At 46.8% G+C, this 16,595-nt stretch overlaps 1 protein-coding gene across 1 annotated transcript in view; it reads right to left on the bottom strand.

Annotated features, from left to right (window-relative positions):
- Positions 1–15,312, bottom strand: part of LOC126258162 (MHC class II regulatory factor RFX1-like) — a 113,385-nt gene extending 98,073 nt beyond the window's left edge. The window contains exon 1 of the mRNA XM_049955660.1: positions 15,264–15,312. Coding sequence (XP_049811617.1) covers positions 15,264–15,311 — 48 coding nt within the window. The 5' untranslated portion in view covers position 15,312. The remainder of the gene's footprint in view (positions 1–15,263) is intronic.
- Between the last annotated feature and the right edge of the window lie 1,283 nt (positions 15,313–16,595).

Genomic DNA, 16,595 nt, shown 5'->3' on the forward strand with positions numbered 1-16,595 from the left:
TGGTCCTCGCCGATACCCCAGGAGCAACAGTGTCCCTAATTTGCTGGGAAGTGGCGGTGCGGTCCCCTACGGCACTGCGTAGGATCCTACGGTCTTGGCGTGCATCCGTGCGTCGCTGCGGTCCGGTCCCAGGTCGACGGGCACGTGCACCTTCCGCCGACCACTGGCGACAACATCGATGTACTGTGGAGACCTCACGCCCCACGTGTTGAGCAATTCGGCGGTACGTCCACCCGGCCTCCCGCATGCCCACTATACGCCCTCGCTCAAAGTCCGTCAACTGCACATACGGTTCACGTCCACGCTGTCGCGGCATGCTACCAGTGTTAAAGACTGCGATGGAGCTCCGTATGCCACGGCAAACTGGCTGACACTGACGGCGGCGGTGCACAAATGCTGCGCAGCTAGCGCCATTCGACGGCCAACACCGCGGTTCCTGGTGTGTCCGCTGTGCCGTGCGTGTGATCATTGCTTGTACAGCCCTCTCGCAGTGTCCGGAGCAAGTATGGTGGGTCTGACACACCGGTGTCAATGTGTTCTTTTTTCCATTTCCAGGAGTGTAGAAGTTCTCCTGCGAACCCTGCAGAACTAGCACTCCTGAAAGAAAGGATATTGCGGAGACATGATTTAGCCACAGCCTAGGGGATGTTTCCACAATGAGATTTTCACTCTGCAGCGGAGTGTGCGCTGATATGAAACTTCCTGGCAGATTAAAACTGTGTGCAGGACCGAGACTCGAACTCGGGATCTTTGCCTTTCGCGAGCAAGTGCTCTACCAACTGAGCTACCGACGCACGAGTCACGCCCCGTCCTCGCAGATTTACTTCTGCCAGTACCTCGTTTCCTACCTTCCAAACATTACAGAAGCTCTCTGGCAAAAGGCAAAAGTCCCGAGTTCGAGTCTCGGTTCGGCACACAGTTTTAATGTGCGAGGAAGGTTCATGTCAGCGCACACTCCGCTGCAGAGTGAAAATCTGATTCTGCACTGCAAGTTGGTTGGACTAGCTAGCTGACCCGTGTTGCCCAAGTTAAATGCGCCATTAAAGCTGTTGCCCGTATTATCGCTCAGTCGGTGCGCACGTAAAGCAAAAAAATGAAAAGTAACATTGTTATTGTCTTGACAGTACTCCAGACAGCTTGGATTGCGCTACACTGGAAACTAAATCCATATGATTCCAGCAACGGCGGGAGAATACATGAGGTTTATTCTTATGATGAACACAGTACAGGCACACGGAAAGAGACTGTATCTTTCTGGCTGGCAGTGCTTAATGGAAAGAGACGCACAGGATGGCTGAAAACTGGGCCGCCTTTCTACGTAACGCGGATAGCACCCATTTGAACACAGGAAAACGTAGTGTACAGTGAGGACTTTTCTAGCCTTCTTCAAAATACACAGTCGGAAACCGTATTGGCAGTCTGATATAAAACCGCACAGATCAGTTCGCAGTCGCTGTCCAGACGATCAAAAAGTTCGCAGGCAAAAGCTGGAAGTTGAGAAGAAATGAAGATGCGCACCACTGGACGATCTAGTTGCGCAACGCAATTACAAAACGCCGGAGGAACTGCCCGACGAAGAAAAGGTGGGAGGAGCCGGCCGTCGGCTTCTACCAGGAAGTCCACTCGCATTCCTGAGCGGCGCGGCGCGGCGCGAAGAAGGCTCAGCACCCGCGAAAGGGTGGAGCGCGGTGGGACGGGGCGCGCGCGGCCGGGCAGCCAGCCTTTCCCGTGTCGGGTTTTTGCGCCGCCGGCTCCTCGCCCACTGGAGCGTAACAGACACAATGTGCGCCGGTGGGACGAGGTGGCGTGCAGAGGCGCGAAAGCGGCGGAGAACCACGGCGGAGCCCGCTCACCTGGCGCTGGCGCTCTCTGCCCGCCACCGCCGTCACCTCTGCCCCATCGTCCACTCTCCTTACCTTGCTACCAGGACTGTTGACATCTTTAAAAATATCGGGTTTACGATGTATCGATATTTAAAGAAATACCGTTGTAGGCCATCGATGTATCACGAAAGGACTGTCGATGAACGATATATTGACGGAAAGAATATCGAAGTGCCTTCGTATAAAAATATCGCTTGCACATCGTAAATATGCTGTACATCGTCAACAACCTAGCAGCCTACCTATCCCCTTAGAGCAAGAACTGAAAGCGAAATGATTCACGTTCACGCTTGGCGATAATCACTTTGCAAACAATGGTAACTGCATGTAAGTGGCACAATAAAAGGTATCTGGTGGGTCCATCGTTCGGTTTAGTCACATATCGGATTTGTCCGGAACACTTAATACCGATTTCCTTGTTTTTTTTTTTTTTTTTCATTTCTGCCAACGCTAGCGGCCTAGCAGTTGTAGTGTCAAAAAGCGTGGTGAAGCTCAAAATTGCGTGGTGAAGCTCAACTCTGAAGTTTCTGTTGGTAGCGACGATTGTGTCAGCATTTCCCCACACACGTGTCCGCCCACTGCGAAGAACAATCTTGTCATTTAGTGTTTTGGTCATCATTTTTTAAAATATGGTTCTGAGCAATGGGACATAACTACTGAGGTCATCACTCCCCTAGACTTAGAACTGCTTAAACCTAACTAACCTAAGGACATTACACACATCCATGCCCGAAGCAGGATTCGAACCTGCGACCGTAGCAGCAGCGCGGTTCCAGACTGAAGCGCCTAGAACCGCTCGGCCACTCAGGTCGGCAGTAAAGGATGCACCGGAAGGAATCTACATCTACAGCTACATGTACATAATCTACAATTCACGATTAAGTGCCTGGTAGAGGGTTCATCAAACAACCTTCAAGTTGGTTCTCTACCGTTTCACTCTTGAACAGCATGCAGGAAAAAACGAAAACTTAAATCTTTCCGTGCGAGCTCTGAATTCTCTTACAGTATGATGGTCATTTGTCTCTATGTGAGTGGGCGGCACCAAAATACACTCCTGGAAATGGAAAAAAGAACACATTGACACCGGTGTGTCAGACCCACCATACTTGCTCCGGACACTGCGAGAGGGCTGTACAAGCAATGATCACACGCACGGCACAGCGGACACACCAGGAACCGCGGTGTTGGCCGTCGAATGGCGCTAGCTGCGCAGCATTTGTGCACCGCCGCCGTCAGTGTCAGCCAGTTTGCCGTGGCATACGGAGCTCCATCGCAGTCTTTAACACTGGTAGCATGCCGCGACAGCGTGGACGTGAACCGTATGTGCAGTTGACGGACTTTGAGCGAGGGCGTATAGTGGGCATGCGGGAGGCCGGGTGGACGTACCGCCGAATTGCTCAACACGTGGGGCGTGAGGTCTCCACAGTACATCGATGTTGTCGCCAGTGGTCGGCGGAAGGTGCACGTGCCCGTCGACCTGGGACCGGACCGCAGCGACGCACGGATGCACGCCAAGACCGTAGGATCCTACGCAGTGCCGTAGGGGACCGCACCGCCACTTCCCAGCAAATTAGGGACACTGTTGCTCCTGGGGTATCGGCGAGGACCATTCGCGACCGTCTCCATGAAGCTGGGCTACGGTCCCGCACACCGTTAGGCCGTCTTCCGCTCACGCCCCAACATCGTGCAGCCCGCCTCCAGTGGTGTCGCGACAGGCGACCACAGGCACATAGACACAGGCAACAGAGCATGCACAATGTCGGCACTAGTACAGTGTATATCCACCTTTCGCAGCAATGCAGGCTGCTATTCTCCCATGGAGACGATCGTAGAGATGCTGGATGTAGTCCTGTGGAACGGCTTGCCATGCCATTTCTACCTGGCGCCTCAGTTGGACCAGCGTTCGTGCTGGACGTGCAGACCGCGTGAGACGACGCTTCATCCAGTCCCAAACATGCTCAATGGGGGACAGATCCGGAGATCTTGCTGGCCAGGGTAGTTGACTTACACCTTCTAGAGCACGTTGGGTGGCACGGGATACATGCGGACGTGCATTGTCCTGTTGGAACAGCAAGTTCCCTTGCCGGTCTAGGAATGGTAGAACGATGGGTTCGATGACGGTTTGGATGTACCGTGCACTATTCAGTGTCCCCTCGACGATCACCAGTGGTGTACGGCCAGTGTAGGAGATCGCTCCCCACACCATGATGCCGGGTGTTGGCCCTGTGTGCCTCGGTCGTATGCAGTCCTGATTGTGGCGCTCACCTGCACGGCGCCAAACACGCATACGACCATCATTGGCACCAAGGCAGAAGCGACTCTCATCGCTGAAGACGACACGTCTCCATTCGTCCCTCCATTCACGCCTGTCGCGACACCACTGGAGGCGGGCTGCACGATGTTGGGGCGTGAGCGGAAGACGGCCTAACGGTGTGCGGGACCGTAGCCCAGCTTCATGGAGACGGTTGCGAATGGTCCTCGCCGATACCCCAGGAGCAACAGTGTCCCTAATTTGCTGGGAAGTGGCGGTGCGGTCCCCTACGGCACTGCGTAGGATCCTACGGTCTTGGCGTGCATCCGTGCGTCGCTGCGGTCCGGTCCCAGGTCGACGGGCACGTGCACCTTCCGCCGACCACTGGCGACAACATCGATGTACTGTGGAGACCTCACGCCCCACGTGTTGAGCAATTCGGCGGTACGTCCACCCGGCCTCCCGCATGCCCACTATACGCCCTCGCTCAAAGTCCGTCAACTGCACATACGGTTCACGTCCACGCTGTCGCGGCATGCTACCAGTGTTAAAGACTGCGATGGAGCTCCGTATGCCACGGCAAACTGGCTGACACTGACGGCGGCGGTGCACAAATGCTGCGCAGCTAGCGCTATTCGACGGCCAACACCGCGGTTCCTGGTGTGTCCGCTGTGCCGTGCGTGTGATCATTGCTTGTACAGCTCTCTCGCAGTGTCCGGAGCAAGTATGGTGGGTCTGACACACCGGTGTCAATGTGTTCTTTTTTCCATTTCCAGGAGTGTATATCCACTCCACTGCACATTACATTTACACTGCCGAGCAAAACACCCCAAACTGACCAAAAAACAATATTACAGACCGTCACTCTGTGAGCCATTGCCTTGATGTTTTGAGTTTAACCCATGATAATTGGCGCAAGGGCTGGTTTTCAGAAAGTACCAGCCAAACACTGGCGACGAAACAGTTTGTCGTGCACTAGTATTAGCACCGGATTAGTCGAGAGCCATCACACAAGCCTGCCGTAAGCATTTCGGGTGCAGAGGTGATTACGACTCAGTGATGACACATTTTAGTGGGAACGTCTCAATACCAGGCTTACGTATGTAGAGCATACCGCAGGTCTGTGAGTACTCTTATTGTGTTTTGCCTTGTCTGCCCGGAGAAAGCCGCCGGCACCTGATACGACTTTCTGTTCGCGTCGCAGCGGCGCTTCCTGTTCCTTGGTGCGGATCGGGTGGTGCTCTTACGAAGCCCAGAAATTAATGCCGTGTAACGAAAGAAAGGGCGACAAATACAGGCGAAAGAATGCAGTTCCTCTCGTCGAATTTAAAATTTGGAAGCGAAGCGAGGGTAGTGTACCTGTCGTAATTGATATAGGAGAGAGGAATTAAATCTAAACCGCCAATTAAGGAGAGTAGAACACTATTCACACTTACGCCTCCTCCCAGCCCCGTAATATAAGTGTAATATATTTTCTACTTTCATTATTAAACGATAGCACTCACTTTACACTGATGAGACAAAACACTATGACCACTGCTCACCGCAGCGTTGGATGCCGCCTGGTGAAGTGGCACGCACGTGACGCGGTAAAAAAGTATTAAGCGGAGCAGACACGGACGGGGGATCATCCAAGCGATGATATGGACTGTAAATGGGGAAGTCCATTGAGATAAGAGGACTTTGACAAAGGGCAGATTATTATTACGCAGAGCCTGTGATCGAGTATCTCGAATACGTCGATGTTGGTCGAATCTTCTCATGCTAATGTGTGGACATCCACGGAAAGAGGTAGGACAGTGAAACTACAGCTAGGCGCTAAATGGTTGGATGTCCACGACTGCTCGCAGAACGTGGAGTTCGGAAACTTGTCTGCTTTGTAAAGTAGGATAGTTGGTAATCTGTGGTATCCCTCTCGAAAGAGCACAATGCTGGTGCACGCACAAGTGTTTCGGAGCACACGGTCCGTCGTATGTTATTGAACACGGAACTGTGTGTGTGTGTGTGTGTGAAATCTTACGGAACTTACCTGCTAAGGTCATCAGTCTCTAAGCTTACACACAACCTAAATTATTCTAAGGACAAACACACACACACCCATGCCCGAGGGAGGACTCGAACCTCCTCCGGGACCAGCCGCACAGTCTATGACAGCAGCGCCTGAGACCGCTCGGCTAATCCCGCGCGGCAACACGGAACTGTGCAGCAGACTACCCCTATGTGTCTACATGTTGACCCAACGACGTCATCAATTACAATTGCAGTGGGCACGGGACCACCGGGATTCGACCGTCGATCAATGGAAACGTGTCGACTCTTCGGCCGCATCACATTTTTGCTACACTAGGTCGATAGTCGTCTCCACAAACGCCGTCATCGAGGTGAACAGCGGCTCGAAACGTGCAGCGCGCCACGGTCACACGCTGATGGGAGCAGTATTATGCTATGGGAGACATTCTCTTGCGCCTGCATGGGACCTGTGGCAGTAATCGAAGATACTCTGACAGCTGTGAACAACCTGCATCCCTTCGTGCTGAATGTCTTCCCCGACAGCGATGTCATCTCTCAGCATAATTGTCGGCCGCTGTGGCCGAGCGGTTCTAGGAACTTCAGTCCGGAACAGCGCTGCTGCTACGGTCGCAGGTTCGAATCCTGCCTCGGGAATGTATGTGTGTGATGTCCTTAGGTTAGTTAGGTTTAAGTAGTTCTAAGTCTACGGGACTGTTGACCTCAGATTTTAAGTCCCGTAATGTTAGAGACATTTGAACCATTTTTCAGCATAATTGTCCGTGTCTCGGCGCCAGAACCGTGCTACAGTGATTTGAGGAGCATTATACACCACGTTTATATGGGATCCCATAACCGTATTTCGTAAACCGATTTCCCAATACGGCTTTTGGTTAGCCATGTAAACACTCCAAAATCGATTCCGGAAATCCGCTTCTATTTGCCGGTTTTCCACATCCACAATCGATTCCCGCTACCCTGTAAACGCACAACCATTTTTGAAACGTACTTGGGCTGTCAGGGTACGAGTTTTTTTTTTTTTTTTAAATCTGCTGATAATGACAGAGTGACTTTTTGCACAGTGAAGGAGACATAGAAATATTACATTGAGCATGAAGCTGTCTACTTCTAATATTTAATTGAAGAGAAATAGCGATGTGCTAACTAAATCGGAAATGGGAAAAGCTGCTTTCAAGCAGCCATATTTAACTGGGCTAGCAAATCCGCTTTAAGCCTTAACATGTAAACAAGACAACGAAAAAAGGGTTTCCAAAATCCGGTTTTTGTCTTCCGGAATATATGTCCCACGTAAACGTAGTGATAGTGAACTCACGTTGATGTCTCGGCGACCAAATTCGCCTGATGTAAATCCTATGGAACCCATCTTGGTCGGTATCGGGTGCCAACATCGCATACGCAAATCAGCGGCCCGTTACTTACGCAAATTACGAATTCTTACATGACCTATGCGTAGATATCTAATGCCACATACCTCAAAAAACCTACCAACAAACTGTCGGATCTCTGATACGGAGAACCAGTGATGTATTTCGTTCCAAAGACGGACAAACAAGCTTTTAAGCAGGTGGACATAACATTTTGGCTCATCAGTGTGTGTGTGTGTGTGTGTGTGTGTGTGTGTGTGTGTGTGTGTGTGCGCTGCAGTTTTTTTATGAAACGACTAAAATTACTGCGGAAAATCAAGGTTCTTCCAAATGTGAAAAACTGTTCCAACGTACAATACTGTCATGTACTTACAAGGGAACCTCCCCATCGCACCCCCCTCAGATTTAGTTATAAGTTGGCCAGTGGATAGGCCTTGAAAAACTGAACACAGATTAATCGAGAAAACAGGAAGAAGTTGTGTGGAACTATGAAAAAAATTAGTAAAATATACAAACTGAGTAGTCTATGACAAGATAGGCAACATCAAGGACACTGGGAGTCAAGGAGCGCCGTGGTCCCGTGGTTAGCGAGAGTAGCTACGGAACGGGAGGTCCTAGGTTCAAGTCTTACCTCAAGTGAAAAGTTTAATTTTTTATTTTCGGTTTATGTGACAAACTCTTATGTTTTCATCACTTTTTTGGGAGTGATTATCACATCCACAAGAAAAGCTAAATCGGGCAAGGTAGAAGAATCTTTTTACCCATTCGCCAAGTGTACAAGTTAGGTTGGTCGACAACATATTCCTGTCATGTGACGCACATGCCGTCACCAGTGTCGTATAGAATATATCAGACGTGTTTTCCCTTGGAGGAATCGGTTGCCCTATGACCTTGCGATCAAATGTTTTCGGTTCCCATTGGAGGAGGAGGAGATTAGTGTTTAACGTCCCGTCGACAACGAGGTCATTAGAGACGGAGCGCAAGCTCGGGTGAGGGAAGGATGGGGAAGGAAATCGGCCGTGCCCTTTCAAAGGAACCATCCCGACATTTGCCTGAAGCGATTTAGGGAAATCACGGAAAACCTAAATCAGGATGGCCGGAGACGGGATTGAACCGTCGTCCTCCCGAATGCGAGTCCAGTGTGCTAACCACTGCGCCACCTCGCTCGGTCCCCATTGGAGAGGCACGTCCTTTCGTCTACTAATCGCACGGTTTTGCGGTGCGGTCGCAAAACACAGACACTAAACTTGCAGTGAACAGAGACGTCAGTGAACGAACGGACGGATCATAACTTTGGGAAAATAAAGAAAGTAAAATTTTCAGTCGAGGAAAGACTTGAACCAAGGACCTCTCGTTCTACAGCTACTCACGCTAACCACGGGACCACGGCACTCCTGAGCTCACATTCTCCTTGATGTTGCCTATTTTGTGCATGGACTACTCAGTATGTATATTTTACTAATTTTTTTCATTGTTCCACACAACTTCTTCCTATTTTCTCGATTGATATGTGTTCAGTTTTTCAAGGCCTATCCACTGTGTCAACTTATAACTAAATCCGAAGGGGGTGCGATGGGGGGTTCCCTTGTTAGGAACAAATATTCTATTCAAATTTAAAATTGTTGGAGTCGAAAATATCTTGTCACTACCACATTTTATAGTCTACGCGCTACATTATTAGTCTACTACACACCTATCCAATAACCAAGTGAAATCAAACTAAGGAGAATTGTCAAAAACCAGTTAAAAGTTATTGGAAAGTAACAGTTACTTCCATTTTCAAGGTAGGGGAAATTATTAAGACATTAAAGAAACTCTGCTCATTTTCAAATATCACGTGTTGCATGGTAGGAGACATTTCTCTATTTCAGGGTACAAGATGCTGCATAACCGATAAAGTATGGCTTAACTGCCCTCATCATATGTAATCAATTTTAAAAATATACTGGAATTATCTCATCTTAAACTCTTTTACTGAAGAATTATCAATATCATTCAAATATCTTTACACATTATACAGCACTTAAATGTGTAGAGCTCCTATTATTTACAAATGCTGCACAAAACACAAGTTCATGGCTCATAGCAACAAAAACAGTAGAAAATTCCGGAATCTGCTTATGGCGACTTTTCGTGCTCATTCCTTCATGTGATTTTAATATCAGTCACTAGTTTGAAACACCGACCAAGAAACACCATGTGACCCTAGGTGCACAGGTACAACACTATCCGCTACTGAAAAAGTGTCTCTACCAGTACACGGGACAAGGGAGGAAAATCAATAGAGCAATGTTGCGAAACTAAAGTAAATAAAAAAAAATGGCTCTGAGCACTTTGGGACTTAACATCTGAGGTCATCAGTCCCCTAGAGTTTAGAACTACTTAAACATAACTAACCTAAGGACATCACACACATCCATGCCCGAGGCAGGATTCGAACCTGCGGCCGTAGCGGTCGCGCGGTTCCAGACCGAAGCGCCTAGAACCGCTCGGCCACACCGACCAGCCTGAAGTAATAAATGAGACGCTGCAGCATTATTTAGGACACTAGAAACTTACGCAAAATTAGCGGGATTCGGATTCATGTCATGATTTTTGATTCAGAGATTCCACGTAACAAGAACGTTTCGGTATCCGAATCTGTTTAGAGAATTTTGAAAGAAAACTGGAGCTGATACTTACTCTTTACACTGTACCTCCTACGATCTACAGAAATGTGTATGTAGTCGAGGTTGTAGCATATGTTTGTGCAATGGTATTCCTTTCGGTGGTAGTACTTATATTTCGAAATCTGGCTACGAAAGAAATTTTATCGCCATTTGTCAGGTGGCAAGGGAAGGGAAATGGTGGTATACCATATCTGATCACAGTACTCCTTGGTTAATTGCAAACCTCTCCCCTGGGTCTCATAAAGCGAGGACATAAGGCACTGTTGGTGGAGGTTGTCTATAGGAAGGGGGCGTTAAACGCGGCGACCCTTTTGGTGCCATTGGATACGGGTAGCATGTGCCTTTACATCTACATCTACATCTACATCTACATCTACATGCATACTCCGCAAGCCACCCAACGGTGTGTGGCGGAGGGCACTTTACGTGCCACTGTCATTACCTCCCTTTCCTGTTCCAGTCGCGTATGGTTCGCGGGAAGAACGACTGTCTGAAAGCCTCCGTGCGCGCTCTAATCTCTCTAATTTTACATTCGTGATCTCCTCGGGAGGTATAAGTAGGGGGAAGCAATATACTCGATACCTCATCCAGAAACGCACCCTCTCGAAACCTGGCGAGCAAGCTACACCGCGATGCAGAGCGCCTCTCTTGCAGAGTCTGCCACTTGAGTTTATTAAACATCTCCGTAACGCTATCACGGTTACCAAATAACCCTGTGCCGAGTTCACCTTTTCGCTTCTTTTATCATCATCAGAAACACGATACTACACTATCAGCGCACTCGTTAGAGTCATCATCTGTGCGAGACAGTTGCACTCAAGACACCCTACAAACAAACTGCCCAGGTTGCGTCAGTTGGAAACATTTGCACAGATCACAGGGCGTACAGGTAGTACCGGCGGGACACTAAATCTTATCCGTTGTTCTCATACCCCGTGAAGCACCGACCTTTATAACCGACAATCGAATTATGGCATGGGCAATTAACTTCACGACATCGGCTCAAGAGTGACAAACTGGTGTAACCATTTCAAGTACCTGCTTCTTGTGATTTATCTACTAAAGACACTGCTTATATGACTCTTGTCTGTCCTGTTCTGGCGTACCGCTACGCGGTGTGGGATCCTTAGCAGACAAAATTGACGGAGAACATCGAAACAGTTGCAGAAGGGCAGCTCGTTTTGTATTATCGTGAAATGCGGGAGAGTGTGACGGATGTCATAAGCAAGTTGGGGTTGCAGTCAGTACGACTACTGAGTTTCTCGTTGGGGTTAGACCTTTCAACGATATTTCAACCCTAACCTTCTGCTCAGAATGCCAAAATACATATTTGACTCCCACCTGACAGGGAGAGATGACCATCGTGATAAAATAAGAAAAATGAGAGGTCACACTGAAAGATTTAGGCGTCCAGTTTTCTCACGTGCTATTAGAGATTGGAATGGTGAAGAAATTATATGAAAATGGTTCTATGTACCCTCTGGAAAACACTTAAACGAGAAGTATCATGTACATGTATAGACCTAACACCGACTCGACGTCATCGTCCGTCAGTAGTCCCCGCCATGTGACTCCTACGTTGATAAGGTACATCGACAATCTTAAACCGTGATTACTTTATGAAAAGTTCAGTCCAGTCGTTGTATCAGTGAAATACTGATATCCAATGACATTCGAAGCCAGAGTGATTGCATAAAACAACAAAGGAAGAGACAAGCTAGAAGGGGTAGAAAGCAACTCAGATAAAATGTGTATGAGTAATGCAAAGAGTAAGTGGTTTTCCTTCTTCTAGGGCCCCACAACTATCAAACATTGGTTAGACGTCGTCATGGTTTCGCTGAGGTTGTTGAAATTATGTATAAAGTTTATTGGAAGTCGCAAAGTGCTCTCATTCCTAAACACTAGATGAATGCAGTCTGGCTAATTTGCGACCACGTGCTACGCTGACTCAGGACATCAACACAATTTCTAACTTCATTATTTGACTTAATGTGTTAAAACTTTAGCGTAAGATCATATTTCTTAATGATGAAATAAAGGCTGTTGCCCCTAGAAGCCATGTGTGTGTGTGTAGTGCAAGGCAGTTGATGATGTCTATGCGGTCGAAACTGAGCAATAGTGAGCAATTATATTTTACTAAGACTGCCTCAGAGGAACCATGATGTCTTTTAAAATACAAAATGTGTAGGACAGATATTGGTTATCTTTGCTTACTTAACACACGTTAAACAATAATAATGGAAAATTTGTGATGTTTCTCTGGTGTTGTGCAAGTGTGTCGATGTTTCTCGGAAAACTGTCGCTTTGCTCAACAATCTGCTGAACTTCACCATAGCGTACAACTTTTATTTCGTATACAGTTACATGAAATCATTGTTGACGAGGTTACTCCCCAAGAAATCTTTGAATTTCCTTATGTAAATCTTGGTGCATCAAACCAGTCTCAGGACTGAAGACCACAACAACACAATCTTGGTGCAGTGAAAGATAAGAGGCGGGATCTTAACAGGAAGGATGTCTTACTGTCTAACGCGGCAGAGAAAACAATACGTAATGTAACAACAAACTTTGCCGAACGCCAGTATTTTACATTATTAAATATGATATGTCGAGTGGTGGAAACGACAGCAAAACCTTTGAAAAGGAAATTTTGAAGAATGTACCATAGTCTTTCGAAATTAGCATTATAGGAGACACAGTTCGCTCTAGGATGCTGAGAATGACACTCGTCGAAAGGTAGTATGTCAACGATGCCCTCTGATCGGAAACCGATAGCTTCTGATTAGTATTGTGCGGGTATGCCTAATAAGTCTACCGAATACATATAAGAGCGAGAGTTATTTTCACATTTTAGTAACACGTTATCATGCTCCCTGCGACCCTGCAAATTCTTTAAATTTAACGTGTGGTGGAGGTATTAACCACGTAGCACGTTTTACGAGATGCTAACAATCTATTAACAGATAGCTGTGAAAATGTACGCAGTATCTTCGCTTTGATGGAGAGTCATCGACAGGCGTATCAGTAACTTCAGGCGTGCCCCAGGGAAGTGTGTTTGGAACCGGGTTGTTCATTAATGAACTGGCAGATAATATCAGTAGTTATCTCAGTATAAGATTCAGTAAGATGTCGATAAGATTTAAAAGTGGTGCAAAGCCGGTAACTTGCTTTAAAGGTAAAATTATGAACTTCATAAAATTCTATGAATAAAATATAAATGGTTCACAATTAGAATCAGTCAACTCATACAAATATCTGGGCTTACCAATTTGCAGGGAAATGGAATGGAATGATCTCATAGGGTCAGTCGCACCTAAGGCAGGTGCCATACTTCGGTTCGCTGGCAGGATACTGGAAAAATATAGTCAGCGTTCACTACCTTCGCTTGTATGTGTCAACAAGCGTTACACCGGAGGAAACGGAAGAGAACGCGGGATAAGTTCGGTTTATTGGTAGAATACTAAGGAAATGTGGTCTACAAAGGAAATTGCTTACAAATCATTCGTGCGTCTCTTCCTAAAATAGTGTTCAAGTGAGTGAGACCCGTACCAAACACGACTCTAGAAGGGGACACTGTACACAGAGATTGGCGGCACGAATGGTCGTAGAGGTTTGTTTGACCCGTGGAAGAGTGTCACACTGACGCTGAAGAAACTGAACGGGCAGGCTCTCGAAGACAGAGGTAAACAATCCCGAGAAACCTACTTAACAATGTTTCAAGAACCGACTTTAAATGATGATTCTAGGAATACACTACAGCCCAATACCTATCGGTACAAGTTTAAATTAGATTAATTACAGCGCGCACAGAGACAGTTAAACAGTTATTCTTCCCACGCTCCTTATGTAAATGGACCGCTACGGTCGCAGGTTCGAATCCTGCCTCGGGCATGAATGTGTGGGATGTGCTTAGGTTAGTTAGGTTTAAGTAGTTCTAAGTTCTAGGGGACTGATGACCTCAGATGTTGAGTCCCATAGTGCTCAGAGCCACTTTTGAACACACCTCGTAAACAAAAAGACCACTCTTGACGGTCGAGCAGGAATAACATGCATGGGCGCTTCTGTAATCAGCTGCCATCGAGAAAAAAAATATCGCTAGAGCAAACGTGGCTTCACTTTATAAGACAAAACATTTTCATCGCAAAACAGATCAGTTAACTGAATTTTCTCATTATGAGAATATTGAAGGGCGATCTGCTGTAATTGTCAAAAACCGTTCAAAAGCCAAGATCGCACAAGATATTCTTTTTTATTCAAGACAACGAGTTTCAACAGTTTTAGCAGTCATCTTCAGGTCTTACAAACTTTTTTGTTACGAAACATGTTCATTTTACGCTGAATCTCGTGCACAAGATGTCAAGTGGACAAAACTCAGCACATTATAAACATTAGTCAGCGGTAAAATATTTATAAACATGCAAGGTGCTGTATGAATTGGTTCAAATGGCTTTGAGCACTATATCAGTCCCCTAGAACTTAGAACTACTTAAACCTAACTGACCTAAGGACATCACACACATTCATGCCCGAGGCAGGATTCGAACCTGCGACCGTAGCGGTCACGCGTTTCCAGACTGTAGCGCCTAGAAGCACATGGCCACTCTGGCCGGCTGGTGCTGTATAGTTTTAAATATTCTAGCGATGACATACGTTTATAATATGATGAGTTTTATGCATTTGACATGAGGTTCAGTGTAAAATGAACATGTTTTACTACAAAACAGATGTTTAAGACCTGAAGATGATAGCTAAAACTGTCGAAACTGTCTTGAATTAAAAAGTAGTTTGTCCGATCTTGGCTTTTCAACGGTTTTTAACGGATCAATTAACCAGCTGTAAAATATTTACAAACATACAAGGTGTTGTATAGTTTTAAATATTCTAGCGATGACATACGTTTATAATGTTCTGAGTTTTATGCACTTGACATGAGGTTCAGTATGAAATGAACGTGTTTTACTACAAGAAAGATGTTTAAGACCTGAATATGACAGCTAAGACTGTCGAAACTGTCTTGAATTAACGGTTTTTAACAGATGAATTAATTCGTAAATGTGCTGCCACTCACCGCGTACAGGAGCGCTAGCACGGCCTGTGGGCCGCTTCTGGTGGCCATGGCTGCGGTGTGCGGACTGCAGGTCGCTGGCCCGGCGCGCCGCTCTTATAACGGACAGACCCCCTCCTGCCTGTGGGCGCCGAGAGCAGCCGGTGTCTCTGCGACTGGCCTCTCACATCTGCATACCACAGGGGAGACGACTCCGTTGGCTCCGCACAGACGAGATCATCCTCGTGTGCGCAGCTTGGCGCCTAAACACTGTTGGTTGGTTGGTTGGTTGGTTTGGGGAAGGAGACCAGACAGCGAGGTCATTGGTCTCATCGGATTAGGGAAGGAAGTCGGCCGTGCCCTTTGAAAGGAACCATCCCGGCATTTGCCTGGAGCGATTTAGGGAAATCACGGAAAACCTAAATCAGGATGGCCGGACGCGGGATTGAACCGTCGTCCTCCCGAATGCGAGTCCAGTGTCTAACCACTGCGCCACCTCGCTCGGTCCCTAAACAGTGTAAGCGCCGTGAAATCACGTAGCAACTGACTCTCACTATGTTGCTCCGAATGAACTTAAGCTTGATAATCGATAGTAATTGCTTCCAATAGTAGGATTCTGGGGTGAAAAGAATTAAACTTACTGAACTCTTAACTCTTCGAGGGGCAGGTAAACGACATAAAAATTTACCCCAGGATGGTATTCCGTCTCCCTTACTCCACCTCTCACTTTTTTACTACTGGAGTTAATTTTATTCGGCTTGTAGTTTTATTTATTTAGATATGATTATATATGTGTAGCAGCAAGAAAGTTGGTACATGGTAACTAGTAACTTTGCTTTACGATATTAAAGTTTGGATTTGCAATGTTCAGACTGATATAAAACTGAAACTGAGAGCTGACGGCAGTACACAAAATTATTTGTAACAAGTTGCTATGGTTTTGATTCAATGTTATTACACTGTCTTTACTTGGTAATTCTTTCTTCATAAAAGCCAGTAACTTTGACTAATGTTGAGTAAATATTTCACTTTGGCTGTATGAGTCACACTAGCATACATATGTTAAGTTCAGACATGGAGTTGGAGAGGGAATAAACACTTTTATCATAAATGTGGCACACCGTGGATCAAATTATTGCCTTTCCACATCTGCTCTGGATAATCATGTAGAAAGCATTCACTTGCTACTGTAACGTAATCAAGAAAGACAGAAAACTGTATCTGAACTCACTACCTTGCATCGTATTCAGAAAAGTCAGTAATGAAATTCAAATGATCGTTACAGCACTGAATGTTGGTTACGTTACGCAGTGGATTTTTGAATACTGTTAATTAGAACAGGCGCGCGGCTAGCCC

The sequence above is a fragment of the Schistocerca nitens genome, chromosome 1 (assembly GCF_023898315.1).
Source record: "Schistocerca nitens isolate TAMUIC-IGC-003100 chromosome 1, iqSchNite1.1, whole genome shotgun sequence".
NCBI classification, from domain to species: domain Eukaryota; kingdom Metazoa; phylum Arthropoda; class Insecta; order Orthoptera; family Acrididae; genus Schistocerca; species Schistocerca nitens.